The following is a 13,543-nucleotide window of genomic DNA, read 5'->3' on the forward strand; positions in this document are numbered from 1 at the left end:
TTTGATAGTAACATATCCTAAAGAATAGTGCACTAGTACTGGATTATGGAAATTCCTCGACAAAGAGCGCAATACACCGTTTCGTCTGAGACCAAATTTGCATCAGCAAACACCGGCCCTTGCTGCAAGTAGTTATGAGACCTTAGATATGAGTGACTTGGGCCTGATGAAGATGAGCTAACACCGTCCGATGTGAACGCGGATTGTGATAAAGGGCTCAAGCAGTACTTGATGAACGTTAAGAAGTCCGTCGTAGGAAAACGAAGCCGCTCGAACGGTGGAGGGACCACGCGATAGCGCATCTGATCTTAAGTAGTGTGTATTTTTAAATCTTCAGCACTTGAAGCTGTTATGTTTGTTCCGTAATTATACGAAGTAAAGGCTTCTAGGTCCTTAAAAAATAAAAAAATTCTACATACCATATATATGGTATCACATGAACGGAATGGTTCGGCATAGCGTATTCGGTGACGCTTTTAAAAACCCGATGATATCCCAGCCCCCAGCTTCAGCCCTATTAAAGCTGCCCTCATTTACCAGTTTCGGATAAATTGTTTGTGTAGCATTCCATAATAATAAAAAAGGCGTACGAAACTTACCAAAAAGCCAAAAAGCCACACCGTACCTGTTGGAGTAATGGGAATCGTCAAACCGACATAAGGATTACTCCATCGGTGACTCACTGAGAGCGTGATGTTGAAGAGTTTAGAAAAGGAAATGCGCCATGTGTGTTGATCTGACCTGGTAAAATGCATGGAATGCTTTCTGCTTCTAGAGAGAGCTTATAGTGCTCTCTAGAATAGCTATCTATGGATAATGATGACCTTGGATTTCTGACTGTTAAGACGGCTAGAAGACAAAAAGTTAGATGATGAACGTCACGCTCGCTCCAACTATTGAAAGGTCGAACCTGCGCTGGTGATTAAAAGTAGGAGCATGGGATTCACTTACCACTAAAATAACAGCATTTTATGACCTTGCCGGCGTGGATCTCGATCCACCCGCCCGTTAGTTATTCATATTTGACCCGTAGTTTGCTACAGCCAAACAACATGCTCGATGCATCAAAACTGTAATTCCCGCGGGAATTCTCGTCATCGGTAATGTCCCTTTTAATTCCATACCGCTTCACCGTTTTGCCACCATCCGGTCTCGCTGTTTTTGTGATGCGTCTCTCTGCCTGCGTGTTTGCGCAGATCTTATCCGAGAATGACACTTTAATTATACTAGCACTGAACCTGATAAATAGATCGATGTAGCTTACAAATACCTGATAATCATGTGGCATAGGAATGGTAGTGGCTATTCCCTCTGCTTTAGACTACACGTCGTGCGGGCAGGACAGATTATTCCGTTCGAGTTACCAGCCATCTAGTCTGAGCGCTGGGGCTGCTCGCAGTGGACTGCCTTAGAGCTCACTCTTCAATTTCGACTGCCTCCAACAAGTCACTCCAGCTCAAGCAAGCTACTCCAATTGCGACCAAGATGATGATCAGCAAGACGATCTATGCATTGTGTGCGGCAGCTGTGGCGTTCTCTGGTGGTACAGTGGATGCGACGACGGAGGCGGCGGAGACGTTTGGCTGGCTATTGCCGAAGAGCCAGAACACTGACGGTGGCTACGGAGGTACTAGTGTCGGCACAGACGGATATGAAGGCGCGTCCGCGGGGATAAGTGGATATGGCGGACTGTCTTTTCTAATGGCACTTGGCGGTCTCAAGGCTGGTGCTGGTGGCTACGGCGCTACGGGCGTGGATCTCAACGCAAATGCTGGTCTCGGTGCACTTGGTTACGGCAATGCCAACGCCGGCGCCGGCCTCAATGCTGGTGCCGGTCTCAACGTTGGTGCTGGCCTCAACGCTGGTGCGGGTCTTAACGCCAATGCAGGATTGAAAGCGAACGCCGGACTCAGCGCTGGTGCCGGACTCAACGCTGGTGCCGGACTCAACGCTGGTGCCGGACTCAACGCTGGTGCCGGCCTCAATGCTGGTGCTGGTCTCAATGCTGGTGCCGGTCTCAACGTTGGTGCTGGCCTCAACGCCGGTGCGGGTCTTAACGCCAATGCAGGATTGAAAGCGAACGCCGGACTCAGCGCTGGTGCTGGACTCAATGCTGGTGCCGGTCTCAAGGCTGGCGCCGGCCTCAATGCTGGTGCAGGTCTCAACGTTGGTTCTGGTCTCAATGCTGGTGCCGGTCTCAACGTTGGTGCTGGCCTCTACGCCGGTGCGGGTCTTAACGCCAATGCAGGATTGAAAGCGAACGCCGGACTCAGCGCTGGTGCTGGACTCAATGCTGGTGCCGGTCTCAAGGCTGGCGCCGGCCTCAAGGCTGGTGCTGGTCTCAATGCTGGTGCCGGACTCAACGTTGGTGCTGGCCTCAACGCCGGTGCGGGTCTTAACGCCAATGCAGGATTGAAAGCGAACGCCGGACTCAGCGCTGGTGCTGGACTCAATGCTGGTGCCGGTCTCAAGGCTGGCGCCGGCCTCAATGCTCGTGCCGGTCTCAAGGTTGGTGCTGGTCTCAATGCTGGTGCCGGACTCAGTGCTGGTGCCGGTCTCAACGCTGGTGCTAGTTTGAAAACTGGTGCCGGCTCAAGTGTGAAGAAGGGCACCAACACGGACAGCTACTCGAAGGGAACGAGTGCCATCGCTTCGTTAGCCCCAGAGAAGCCAGCTAACCAAGCTTCTCAGATGGCTACTCAGACGTTCACGAAGCCCAGCACCTACCGCCACCTGCGCGCGTAAACTCGGAATGAGGTTCATCCTTTCCAAGTCAGAAGAACGTCATCCATTACACTCGTCCGATGTGTCGAGACATTTACCGCTCCGTGCGATACCAGTCCAATGAATGCTTTGTAGTAGTCGTCATTTACGATTTTGAATGCTTTGTGAGTTCATGACGCCTTTTGTACGATCATTGTTGTTGTCATGTTATTGATGGAGCCTTTGAATTTTTAGTTACCCAAAATTATGTCCTTCTGATAAGAAGTACTAAATAGCGAATCTGAATTTCTCAGACACGAATGTTGAAAGGCAATCGGTGTTCGTTTGAGTGCTCAGTGACGCATGCTAGCGCGCTTTCAACTTGCACCACCGTCTGCAGCAGGTTGAAAAGTGAGTTGCTCTTGTTGACTAGAGCCGATTATCTTTCGTAAAATAAAAAAAAGCTATTGGAGAATTGCGATGTTGTAATCAGATTTCGTATGCAAAATGTATTTTGGTGCTAAACACCGCAATAGGATTCCTCGAAGTGACCCCCCCCTTGTAATACAAGTATTCCCTATAAATGTCTGCCATATAGTGACAGCGGTATAGAAGCCCTGAGTAGACTGGTTGTCAAATTGGTGAGTAAATCGGCCAGAAGAGCCTCCAAAACAAAAGGGTACACCCTTGAAAATAAGAATCTGAGCAAAGTCTTTTCAAATTGAAGCCGAGAATAAAAAATTGTTTCCAAAATTGAAGCGTCATTTTTTCGAAGGCGTTATGGAGCCGTTGCGCACTCATGCAAGTTGAACGGGCAGTTAACTTAAGTACGAAAATTTCGCGCCCCAGCCCTACTTCGGATTTAATGGAATAGATGGCTACACGTCATGTTGCAGTATGAAAACTCCATTCGCACACGTCACAGATCCCTCGATCCCTTCGTGGCTGTGCGCCAGCCGAATGCATTCACAAATTGGAGCAGCGTTGGACACGATGACAGGAGGAGCTCCGTGTGTGACCCCAACGTGTGGCAAGAGCGGCTCACTCATTTGCCCGACGTGCAAGAAGCTGGGCATTCCTCCAGCCATGAGCACCTTTTGCTCACAGGAGTGCTTTAAGGGCTACTGGTCCTCGCACAAGGCGCTGCACAAGATGTTCACACAGGTCATAGCCGCTGAACAGACCCGTGCTGAGAACGCATCGCCCTTTGACGGCTACGAGTTCACAGGCAAGCTGCGACCAGGCAAGATCTCAGAGACCGTCAAGGTGCCCGAGACCGTCAACCAGCCCGACTACGCTGAGACGGGCATCCCCGAGGCCGAACAGCGCGCCAGACGTGAGAACAATATCATCCCAGTGTACACTCCCGCGCAGATCGAAGGTATCCGCGAGGCCTGTCGTCTCGGCCGTGAGGTGCTGGACATCGCCGGCAAGGCGCTGCGTCCTGGTGTCACCGGAGACGAGATCGACAAGATCGTGCACCAAGCCTGCATGGAACGAGGCTGCTATCCATCTCCACTCAACTATTACCACTTCCCTAAGTCTGTCTGCATCTCAGTGAACGAAGTCATTTGCCACGGCATCCCAGACTCCCGTCCTTTCGAAGACGGAGACATTGTCAATCTCGATGTAACCGTGTTCAAGGACGGATACCATGGGGACTTGAACGAGACATTCCTGGTGGGCAACGTGGACGAAGAAGGAGTGCGTCTGGTGAAGACGACATTTGAGAGTCTAGCTGCGGCTGCCAAGAATATTCGTTCTGGCACGATGTTTCGTGAGTTGGGTAAGCATATCTCAGCAGTCGCCAACGCCGAAGGATTCTCCGTTGTGAAGTCGTACTGTGGCCATGGTGTAGGTACGCACATGCACGGTATCCCCGACATTCCTCACTATGCGAAGAACAAAGCCGTTGGCATCATGAAACCTGGGATGGTCTTCACTATTGAGCCAATGATCAATGCCGGCACGTGGCGCGATCAGACATGGCCTGACGAATGGACTTCAGTGACAAGAGATGGGTTGCGCTCGGCCCAATTCGAACACACATTCCTCGTGACGGAAACAGGTTACGAAATCTTGACTGCGCGCGAGAATGAACCAATAATGGAGTGGAGTCAAGCAAAACTGCAGAGTCCGCACTGAGCCTGTATTTTACATGGTTAATCTACTTTTCCTTTTTCACTTTTGTTGTTTTCTTTCATCTTCGCATCCAATATTCGGGACTATAGTACTTGTGCTTTCGGAGTTTCTCGACCGCAACGATACTGCAGGCGTAGTAGCACAGAGCCCCTGTAGTGGACTCCAAATCAGTACACCACCTAGACTTGATCGCGCAATGATATCCCTACCTACCAATTTTGTGAATGCCCGAAAACGCTGCATAGCCTCGAGCGTCCCAGATATCGACATGCTCATTCCCCGGCGATAGTAAGTTCTGTAGTATTCGTGTTTAGCTGCTTAGTACACATCAAGCGCTTGAGGTTGCTTACCATTCGAACAATGCCTAGGATAATGGTCAGGCAGATGTACAGCAGATGTACGAGCAGCACAAGACGGAAATGGGAGTACAGCATGCCGAAAAGCCCGCTGCGGAACAAAAAGGTGCCGCCCAGCAACAAGAGCAGATTGACGAGAGCTGCTATCTGCAGTAACACCTGTACGCTGTTGCAGCCATCCCAGCACAGTTTTAATACCAACCATGATTCGACATCCACTACAAGAATCTCTGCTAACTAACAAAGAGACAATTGAGTCGCTGCTATTGTCCGATGCGTCTTGGCCCGGCAGATCTCCGTATTCAATGGAGGAGTTAAGTCCGACGTCCACGAGGTACAAACACGCAGCCAGCGCCGCGTTGGTGCCGATGAACGGTGGAACGTCGTTGGCGATCTTCATAAGTTGAGGTCGACCAGCGAAAAGCTTATTTTTTAAGCCAACGTTAAATTCGATTTTTGACATAAATAACGCTGGCTACCGGTATTTGCTTTTGAAAACATTTTCGCGCCATATTTCCAGTTGCCCGTCCAGCAAGGAAGAGGAGGTACAGGACGGAGCTGGTATGGGGATTTCAGGCCTCCTGCCGGTACTAAAGAGCATCACCGAGACCAAGAACATCGAGGCGTACAGGGGCCAAACGCTCGCCATTGACGGCTACTGCTGGTACACCGCGAATCAAATGCCTCGTGGCATTTTAACCCATTCAACTCCTCAAGCTCTAATTTAATTTTGCGCACTTCCTACCACCCAGGCTCCATCGCGCCATCTACTCGTGCAGTCAAGAGATTTGTCTCGGCCAGGCGACTGACAAGTACGTGGTAGAAACTGCACGTCAACAGTTCTCGTGGCGTCTTATTGAACACTTTTCACTGTTGTGCAGATATGTAACGTATTTTATGGATCGGATCACTGCGTTGCTCCACAACGGTGTGACTCCTTACGTTGTGTTCGACGGAGGTCCTCTCCCTATGAAGAAAGGCACGGAGGAAGAACGACGCAAGTCGAGACAGAAGAACCGAGAACTCGGTGTCCAGCACTACAACAACAAGCGCTTCGGTGAGGCTCGCAAGTGCTTTGTCCGAGCTGCTGACGTGTCTCCTTATATGGCTCATCGAGTCATCCAGGTGGTTTTTTTTATTGCTATTATATCGTTAATTTTAATACTGATAGTAATCACCTCAATGTAGCACCTGAAAGCACAGAACGTGGCCTATGTGGTGGCTCCGTACGAAGCAGACGCTCAACTGGCCTATCTGGTGAAGAACGGACTCGCAGATGGTGTGATCACCGAAGACTCGGACTGTCTTCCTTTCGGTTGCCAGACTGTGCTCTTTAAAATGGACCGCGACAATATTGCTCAGGAGATCCAGACTGCCAACCTCAAGAAGAACAAGGGGATGAGTTTTCACATGTTCACAGAGCAGATGGTACAGCAGTGCTGCTCTGGCATTGCTTTATGGAGGAATCTAACTACGAGACTATAGTTCCTCGAAATGTGTATTTTTTCAGGGTGTGATTACTTGCCAAGTATTCCAGGCTTTGGGCTGAAAAAAGCTTATACTGCGATGAAACAACACGGCTCATTTGCGAAGGTATTGCCAGCACATTATTGGCGTTAATTTCTAGGTTCTGACTTGGCTGCTTTAGATCGTTCGAGCATTGCGTCTTGAAGGAAAAGTGCGAATCCCTGCGACCTATGAAGAAGACTTTCGGAAGGCGGTCCTGACGTTCCGACACCAGCGTGTGTATTGCCCCACGAAAAAGGTTTGTTTATTTGATACTGAAGTATATCTCAACGAAACAATCCAGCTAACGATCGTATTTTTGACAGGAACTGGTTCCACTCACACCAGTTCCAGCAAACCTTCTAAAAACTGACCCTGCAATGGACTTTGTAGGACCTATGCTGTCCAGTGACGTTGCAAAGGCAATTGCAGAAGGAGATATGGACCCTATTACTATGACGCCGTTCCCAGTCAAAGCACCTGTGTCCCGCTCTATCCAACCAAGTGTCGTTATATCGATGCACCCGACACGTCAACTAACAGCCACTCGGAAGACGAAAAAAGAGGTCACTTCCTTCTTCCATGCGTCAGAATCTGCTGCAGCTGCAGTGTTCAATGCTCCTCGAACGAAGCCAACGTCTTCGAAAAGAAAATTGCCAGCGTCATTCATGGACAAGTGGGCGTCGAATGCTGCGTCACCCGAGGAGAGAAGTAAGCAAAGCACAGCATCCGATTCCAGTGCGAAACCTGCGACGGAGAGTCCATTAGTGAGAAGTCGATTCTTCGGTTTGAAACCCAAGGAGATGTCGCCACCGGACGAGAACGTAAAGAAGAGCGCGCCACGTACGCTGGACTCGTCGTCCACGTTTCAAAGCCAAGAGCCTCGTGGAGTTGATGTGGTACGGAACATCTCGTTCGATCCGCTGAAAGACAAGGTTCGAGTGCTGCCGACTACGCGAGATATCGGAGTTTCGAAGGAGAATCAAGCACCCAATTCTCAGGAAGCGACACCCAGTCCCTCATTACCGACGAAAGAAACTGCTTTCTCAAGGATGATGCGTGCTGGCTCGATGCTCCAGCAGCATAGACTGAAGAAACAAAGGAGTGTTGGTCCAGTCTATCGGAGTGGGAAACCGCGTGTGCCTCTTTCCAGTCGAATTGGACATCTAGCGTTTACCGGCACCCGAAGAGCAGATAAAGCTACAAAAATTCCGAGTACCAGTCTTGACTCAAAACGTGAGCAGCTGACAGACGAGGCTGAGAGTATTAGCGATCCTGAAGACCCACCAGCAAGTTCGAAAACAGAGGACGACGCGGATACTAAAGAGTTGTTGGAGACACTTGATGTTGGTTTAGATACAACCATCGTCCATGCTTCGAACGAGGCTACAGTGCCAGCTCCAATCGCATCGTTTGATCGGTTCCGCTTTCAACACTGAAGACGAATTTGTAGTGTTCTGTATTGTGCAATATACAGTTCATGTACTGCCTTCTTCCACCTTGAACAAAACTCCTTTACTTACATTGGAGAGATCTCCCGTTTGCATAGAGGACAACTATTATTTTCACGAATCCAGCCACCAACACAATCTGCATAACGACACAAGACACAAGCGATGATAAGACACGTTTAACAAGCAACAACCCACGCACGCAACTTACCCTCGTGAAACACGTGAGCACACGGAAGTGTCATTGCTCGGTCATTTGGCACGAAATTGTACTGGCAGATGATACAACTGCAAGCAACATCAACGCTTAGCGACTCAAAAGAGTCTTTTATAACCCACAGACGTACGTGTCTTCACCGTTGCCATGTGTCCATCGATAAGTTGGGAGACTCGACAGCACTTGAACAGCCATCTGTCGCCATCTTTCCTTCTTCACGTCACCAACTTCCTCTCCAAGTCTCAAGAGTTCATCGTACGTCATGTTGTCGGGGTCGATATTACGCTGGTGACCCGCCAAACTCGAGAGTAACAAGTTGTTGGACGAATGAGCTAGCCGGTTGGATTCTTGCTGAGCTGATTCGCGAAGTAGACGCGCTTCGTACTCTTCGTAAGCGGCGATATTCTGCAAATCAAAACAAAGGTGAGCTGAGTTTCTTTTGATACGTTCAGGGCTGTTGCTTACGTCTTGTTGTTGCAGATACCGAGCCAAAGCAAGCGACGCCTCCTCATCGCTCTCTGCTCTAGGGCGAGATGCTGGAGATCGAATTGTCGCTGCAGATGCCACTGGAGACGGCGTGGGAGATGGATCCGACGCCCATTGATATCGATCGTGACGATGCGTGCGAGGCTCCAGTTCCTGTTCCAACTCGTATCCATACGCACGTGCAGCCGTTCGTTCAGGTGAGTGGCCAAGACGCGGACGTGTTCGTGTTCGGGACTCTCCACTGTGCGCTATTACAGTGGACGTTCGTTGTGGAGAGGTGTGTGAGGTGGTGGATTGGTCCAAGTGCAGTCTACGGTCCTGTATCCGTTGTGATGGAGTTGACACTGCTCGATTTGAGTATGTAAAGCTCGGGGGCAAAGTGAAGTCCAAGTGTAGACGTCGCCGTGACGCAGGCGACGAGTATGTCCTCTCGGAGTTTGATCGCCAGCTCTCTAATGTGTCCTCCTTCTCCTCTTGGTCTTCACTATTGCGTGACTCCCTTGTCGATTCCTGTGGAGACCCCAGCGACGAAGTCGGGCTTTCAGCGCAGATGTCATCCAGCCCAGAGCTTCGCAAGCCTCTCGACACGCTGCTTTGCGACCCGTTGTTATATGTCATTGCAGAGCTGAAGCGACGACGTGGACTAGTAAGGTCGACAACCGAAAGCTAAGCATATCATCGCAGGGTTAGTCTCATCGATTCCGACAGTAAGAGCACAAACTTACTGATGTTGTCCGCGAGTTCATAGTGGAATCAACACTCTGAGATGTATCGGTCGGTGATGTGGGCGTTTGCGCGTCGCTATTGCTCTTCTACCGAACAAAATAACAGAGATTAGTTCGGGGATGCTGAACTTTTGACGGAGATGACGCACCTCGTTATTCTCCATCAGAAGGCGGTTGTGTGAGCGCTCTAGACGCACATAGCGCCGCTTCAAGCGCGCGTACTTCTTCTCTAACAGATCGCGCTGTTGCCGCTCACGAGCAAACGCTGCTTCCATGGCGCGCAGGCGACGCTCCGTGTCCGATCCAGTACGATCCATTTGATCTGAAGAATTGTTGAAAACAGGGTTTGTGTTTTTGGCGCCAAATCGAGGCACCGAAACAGCTCGTTTTAAGAGCAGGTGCTCTTCTAGACGTTTCTCGGAATAGGGTCTCCCGTACTTGCAAGAGCAAACTGCTCTTATATTAAAACATTATCATAAAGCATTCCCACCAGGCTTACTAAGCAATGCTCAGAGAACACATCGTTGCGACCCACTTCAGCTGCAGATGGCGTGCATCTCAACGGAATGCACTTGAACTGTTGGCTCTCTCCACTGTGGTGGAGAGTCCACTGGCCAGTGACTGGGAGAGTCTTCAGCTCGTTTCAGCGAGGAACGACGAGGCAAGGCTGAAGCAAAGCCGAGTTCAAGCTGAACTTTTCCGAGTTACTCAGGCTGAGTTGCCCACAGCTGAGTCTCAGCTGTGGGCAACAAGGCAGCGCGAAGCAGCCACGAGTTCATGTAACTTAATACTTCGAAATATGCACCGGTATTGCCGCTTTGGTTAATCGCACAACTGCCGATTAATAACGAGATGCAGATTAACAACGATACCGCTGCTTCGCGACCAACGTCGAGCTCAGCAAAGCCTCAAGTGAAGTCCTTGCATGTTGATGACCATCGCACCAATCAACCGTGCTCAGCCTGAGAGCGGCCTGCAGCAGGTCCTGCCTCATGAACCGCCGTAGTGGACCGTTTGATCGACGCTTGAATGAAACTCCGGAGAAAAAGAACGTGGGAACTGAATTTGTCCGACGGCGGCCCGCCGGGCAACCAATGGAAATCGTCTCTGTTGTCCTGATCGTGACGTTGATCCCTCTACGAATGTGCAAATTTGCAGTGGTTTATCCGACGGCGGCGCCAACTTTGGTGCGTTTGTGAACCACTCGAGGGATCTCTCTATATGCCGGGCCACTGGAAACGAACCCACGGGCCGCAACAGAAGCCGTGGTCATCATTCCAGCTTTTGCTCTCCATCGTCCACACTACCAACATCGTCAATAACGTTCGCTCTCTAAACTCCAGCGCAATGGCCGAAGAAACCTGCTGCGGGTGCGTCACTCTCGACGAAGACAATGAGTACGACATGGGGTTTCATATCGGCTCCATCTTCATCATTTTCGCTGTATCGGCCGCCGGCACTATGATCCCGATCATCTCGCAAAAGATTCCTCAATGTAAGGCCAACTCAATCATCATGGAAGCCATCAGCGCGTTCGCCTACGGTGTGGTCATTGCCACAGGTCTCATCCACATGGTCAACGAGGGGATTGAGAAGCTAAGCAACGAATGTCTCGGAGCTGTCGTGGAAAACTACGAGAGCCTGGGTCTCGCCTTTGTGCTGATCACTCTTGTGGTCATGCACCTCATCGAGTGCGAGAGCACAGTATTCTTCGGTGCTCAGGGCTCAATGCTCCATGGTCACGGTCACGCCCACGGCGAGGTGCTCGTACAGGAAGCCGTCATTACTCCGGAAGGCGCGATGACTCCGCGACCAGCTGATCATCTTTACCACGATAAGTCTCTGGACCACAGTGATCACGACTCTAAGATCCGTCGCAAAATTGCCACATTAATCTTCGAAGCCGGGGTCATTTTCCACTCCGTCATCATCGGTCTTGGCCTTGGTGTGACTACCGGCTCGGATTTCAAGACACTTCTAGCTGCTCTATGTTTCCACCAATTCTTCGAAGGTGTCGCTATTGGCACGTCTGCTTTGAGCTCGCTGGAGAGTAAAAGTAAACTCTTTATGGTTAACTTCGCATTTGCTATCACCACTCCAATCGGCCAAGTGATCGGGATCGGGATCCGTAGCACGTACTCAGACTCATCGACGACTGCGCTGTGGGTTCAGGGAATCTTGGACTGTGTCGCTGGTGGCATTCTGCTGTACACGGGTCTGGTAGAGCTGCTGACATACAACATGACCACGAACGGCCAATTCCTATCACGTCCGGCGGCACAGCGCTTCACGCTATACATCTCTCTGTGGCTGGGTGCCGGTTTGATGGCACTCATCGGCAAGTGGGCGTAAGTACATTAACCGCTAAGTCCAAGTGGACCTACGAGGTATTTAGTTACTGCACAGCAGCAAAGTTGCAAGTTGCAAGCTATTAATAGCTCCAGGTACATCGAAGTTCTGAAGTACATGTAAAGTAATTATTATCCGTATTGTATCGGTAGAGTTGTCTCCGACTTTTTTCTTACTATTATAGTTTGTTACCTCTAAATTGGTATACTGATACGTAGTACTTGTATACTACGCAGTATCCGATATTACCTTCGTCTACAGAACTCCCCCTCCCAATGCAAGTTGCATTAGGCTGTACAAGTACTCAGCAAGGATCACATTCGCGTTGCGACTGTATCAATCGCCGATTCAATCGATTGACAATCGGTCCCCGAATTGATCGGACGGAGTCTTTGTGACGGTTTATCAGTATCAGATCTTCTGAGCAAGCCCCCCTCTTTAAGTCAGGAATAATTGAGCTGATTTGATGGGACTCGCATCGCGCATACCGAGCCTGGGGACTGCTGTTGCGTGCTGGGCTGTACTTTGGACGCTCATTCTAAACGTCGTGCCCGCGGGTACTCGGCGTCGCAACAACATCATCACACTGAACGCGGCGCACGGCATCGTGTCCTCGATCTCTTCGACGATCACGCTCTACTATGGACTAGACACGACCGTCTCCGTGGCCGTCTCGCTCTCGTTCTTCCTCGTGGACCTAGCAGCTATGGTTCATTCAGACGGACTACGCAATCTACTGTCGCTCCGACAATCGCGACTCATGGACTATGGCCATCACGTCTTCGGACTGTATTGGGGCTTGGTGCTCTTTATGAACGAAGCTACAGTGTGTGACGCATCGTTTGGCAACCCGTACGTCTGGATACAGACGAACGAGGTGAGCACGGGCTTTTACAACTGGTACCGCCTCACGGACAGCACGGTGGCAGGAGCCCTGTTCGCTAGCTCCTTCTTCTTGTCCCGTGTCGTGTTTAACACCGTCTACATTATCCCAAGAGTGACCCAGCAGTGTCAGCCCCTGTACGTGCTGGGCTGCTCGCCCTTCTTCCTACTGCAGTACGCTTGGTTCTACATGATTGCGCGTAAGCTGGTTCCGAGTGCCCAACGGGACCAGCAAGCAAAGGGCTCCACACCGATCACAGGTAGGGAGAAAGAGACCAAGAAGGACGCATAATGAGGCTTGCGACCATCGACGGCGAGGAACTTGCGAACTATAGACTTTGAACATGAAAGCCATTCCGTGTGCCCCCAATGTTGCCATTTCCTTCCGAAGTAAACCGCTGCGGCTGCATAGTTTCAGCTGAGACTCGAGCTGAGGTGCAGAGGAGAAAGTAATGACGGGAATATCATCTCATATCAAATTGATATGATCGCTCAACGGTTGATGCCATTTGAGCACGAAAGTGAAGGACAGATGTCGCGCAACGGTACGACATTATCGCAGGAAACTGACCCCGTTTTCACGTCACGTGGATGCCGAGGTATACAGTAGACCTTAAAAAAAGAGCGAACTCTGCGCTTCGCTCAATACTAAACGGGATCCCAAGTTGCTATTTCTCTGTCGGTCAATCTGTGCTCTTAAAATGCTCTCTTATTGGTGGTTTACTC

At 50.4% G+C, this 13,543-nt stretch overlaps 7 protein-coding genes across 7 annotated transcripts; 5 read left to right on the forward strand and 2 right to left on the reverse strand.

Moving 5' to 3' along the window:
- Window positions 1-1,429: 1,429 nt before the first annotated feature.
- On the forward strand, window positions 1,430-2,914 carry PITG_12210 (uncharacterized protein; the record flags this gene model as incomplete). Its single annotated transcript, XM_002900776.1, has 1 exon — window positions 1,430-2,914. The coding sequence occupies one exon, from the start codon at window positions 1,486-1,488 to the stop codon at window positions 2,743-2,745; it is 1,260 nt and encodes a 419-aa protein (XP_002900822.1).
- Window positions 2,915-3,696: 782 nt separating this feature from the next.
- On the forward strand, window positions 3,697-4,848 carry PITG_12211 (methionine aminopeptidase, putative; the record flags this gene model as incomplete). The annotated part of the gene is made up of 1 exon (XM_002900777.1): window positions 3,697-4,848. One exon carries the CDS (start codon window positions 3,697-3,699, stop codon window positions 4,846-4,848), a length of 1,152 nt encoding a protein of 383 aa, XP_002900823.1.
- PITG_12212 (uncharacterized protein) lies at window positions 4,849-5,601 on the reverse strand (the record flags this gene model as incomplete). Its single annotated transcript, XM_002900778.1, has 4 exons — window positions 4,849-4,995; window positions 5,059-5,140; window positions 5,196-5,367; window positions 5,444-5,601. 4 exons carry the CDS (start codon window positions 5,599-5,601, stop codon window positions 4,904-4,906), a joined length of 504 nt encoding a protein of 167 aa, XP_002900824.1.
- A 163-nt stretch (window positions 5,602-5,764) lies between these two features.
- On the forward strand, window positions 5,765-7,535 carry PITG_12213 (exonuclease 1, putative; the record flags this gene model as incomplete). Its single annotated transcript, XM_002900779.1, has 9 exons — window positions 5,765-5,865; window positions 5,954-6,013; window positions 6,083-6,326; window positions 6,390-6,629; window positions 6,687-6,794; window positions 6,850-6,966; window positions 7,034-7,211; window positions 7,272-7,401; window positions 7,508-7,535. The coding sequence occupies 9 exons, from the start codon at window positions 5,765-5,767 to the stop codon at window positions 7,533-7,535; spliced, it is 1,206 nt and encodes a 401-aa protein (XP_002900825.1).
- A 691-nt stretch (window positions 7,536-8,226) lies between these two features.
- Window positions 8,227-9,903, reverse strand: PITG_12214 (uncharacterized protein; the record flags this gene model as incomplete). The annotated part of the gene is made up of 6 exons (XM_002900780.1): window positions 8,227-8,297; window positions 8,370-8,446; window positions 8,506-8,780; window positions 8,841-9,527; window positions 9,587-9,673; window positions 9,736-9,903. 6 exons carry the CDS (start codon window positions 9,901-9,903, stop codon window positions 8,227-8,229), a joined length of 1,365 nt encoding a protein of 454 aa, XP_002900826.1.
- A 1,030-nt stretch (window positions 9,904-10,933) lies between these two features.
- Window positions 10,934-11,938, forward strand: PITG_12215 (Zinc (Zn2)-Iron (Fe2) Permease (ZIP) Family; the record flags this gene model as incomplete). Its single annotated transcript, XM_002900781.1, has 1 exon — window positions 10,934-11,938. One exon carries the CDS (start codon window positions 10,934-10,936, stop codon window positions 11,936-11,938), a length of 1,005 nt encoding a protein of 334 aa, XP_002900827.1.
- A 463-nt stretch (window positions 11,939-12,401) lies between these two features.
- On the forward strand, window positions 12,402-13,109 carry PITG_12216 (uncharacterized protein; the record flags this gene model as incomplete). The annotated part of the gene is made up of 1 exon (XM_002900782.1): window positions 12,402-13,109. The coding sequence occupies one exon, from the start codon at window positions 12,402-12,404 to the stop codon at window positions 13,107-13,109; it is 708 nt and encodes a 235-aa protein (XP_002900828.1).
- Between the last annotated feature and the right edge of the window lie 434 nt (window positions 13,110-13,543).

The sequence above is a fragment of the Phytophthora infestans genome, genomic scaffold (genome assembly GCF_000142945.1).
Source record: "Phytophthora infestans T30-4 supercont1.24 genomic scaffold, whole genome shotgun sequence".
In the NCBI taxonomy this organism is placed as follows: Eukaryota; Oomycota; class Peronosporomycetes; order Peronosporales; family Peronosporaceae; genus Phytophthora; species Phytophthora infestans.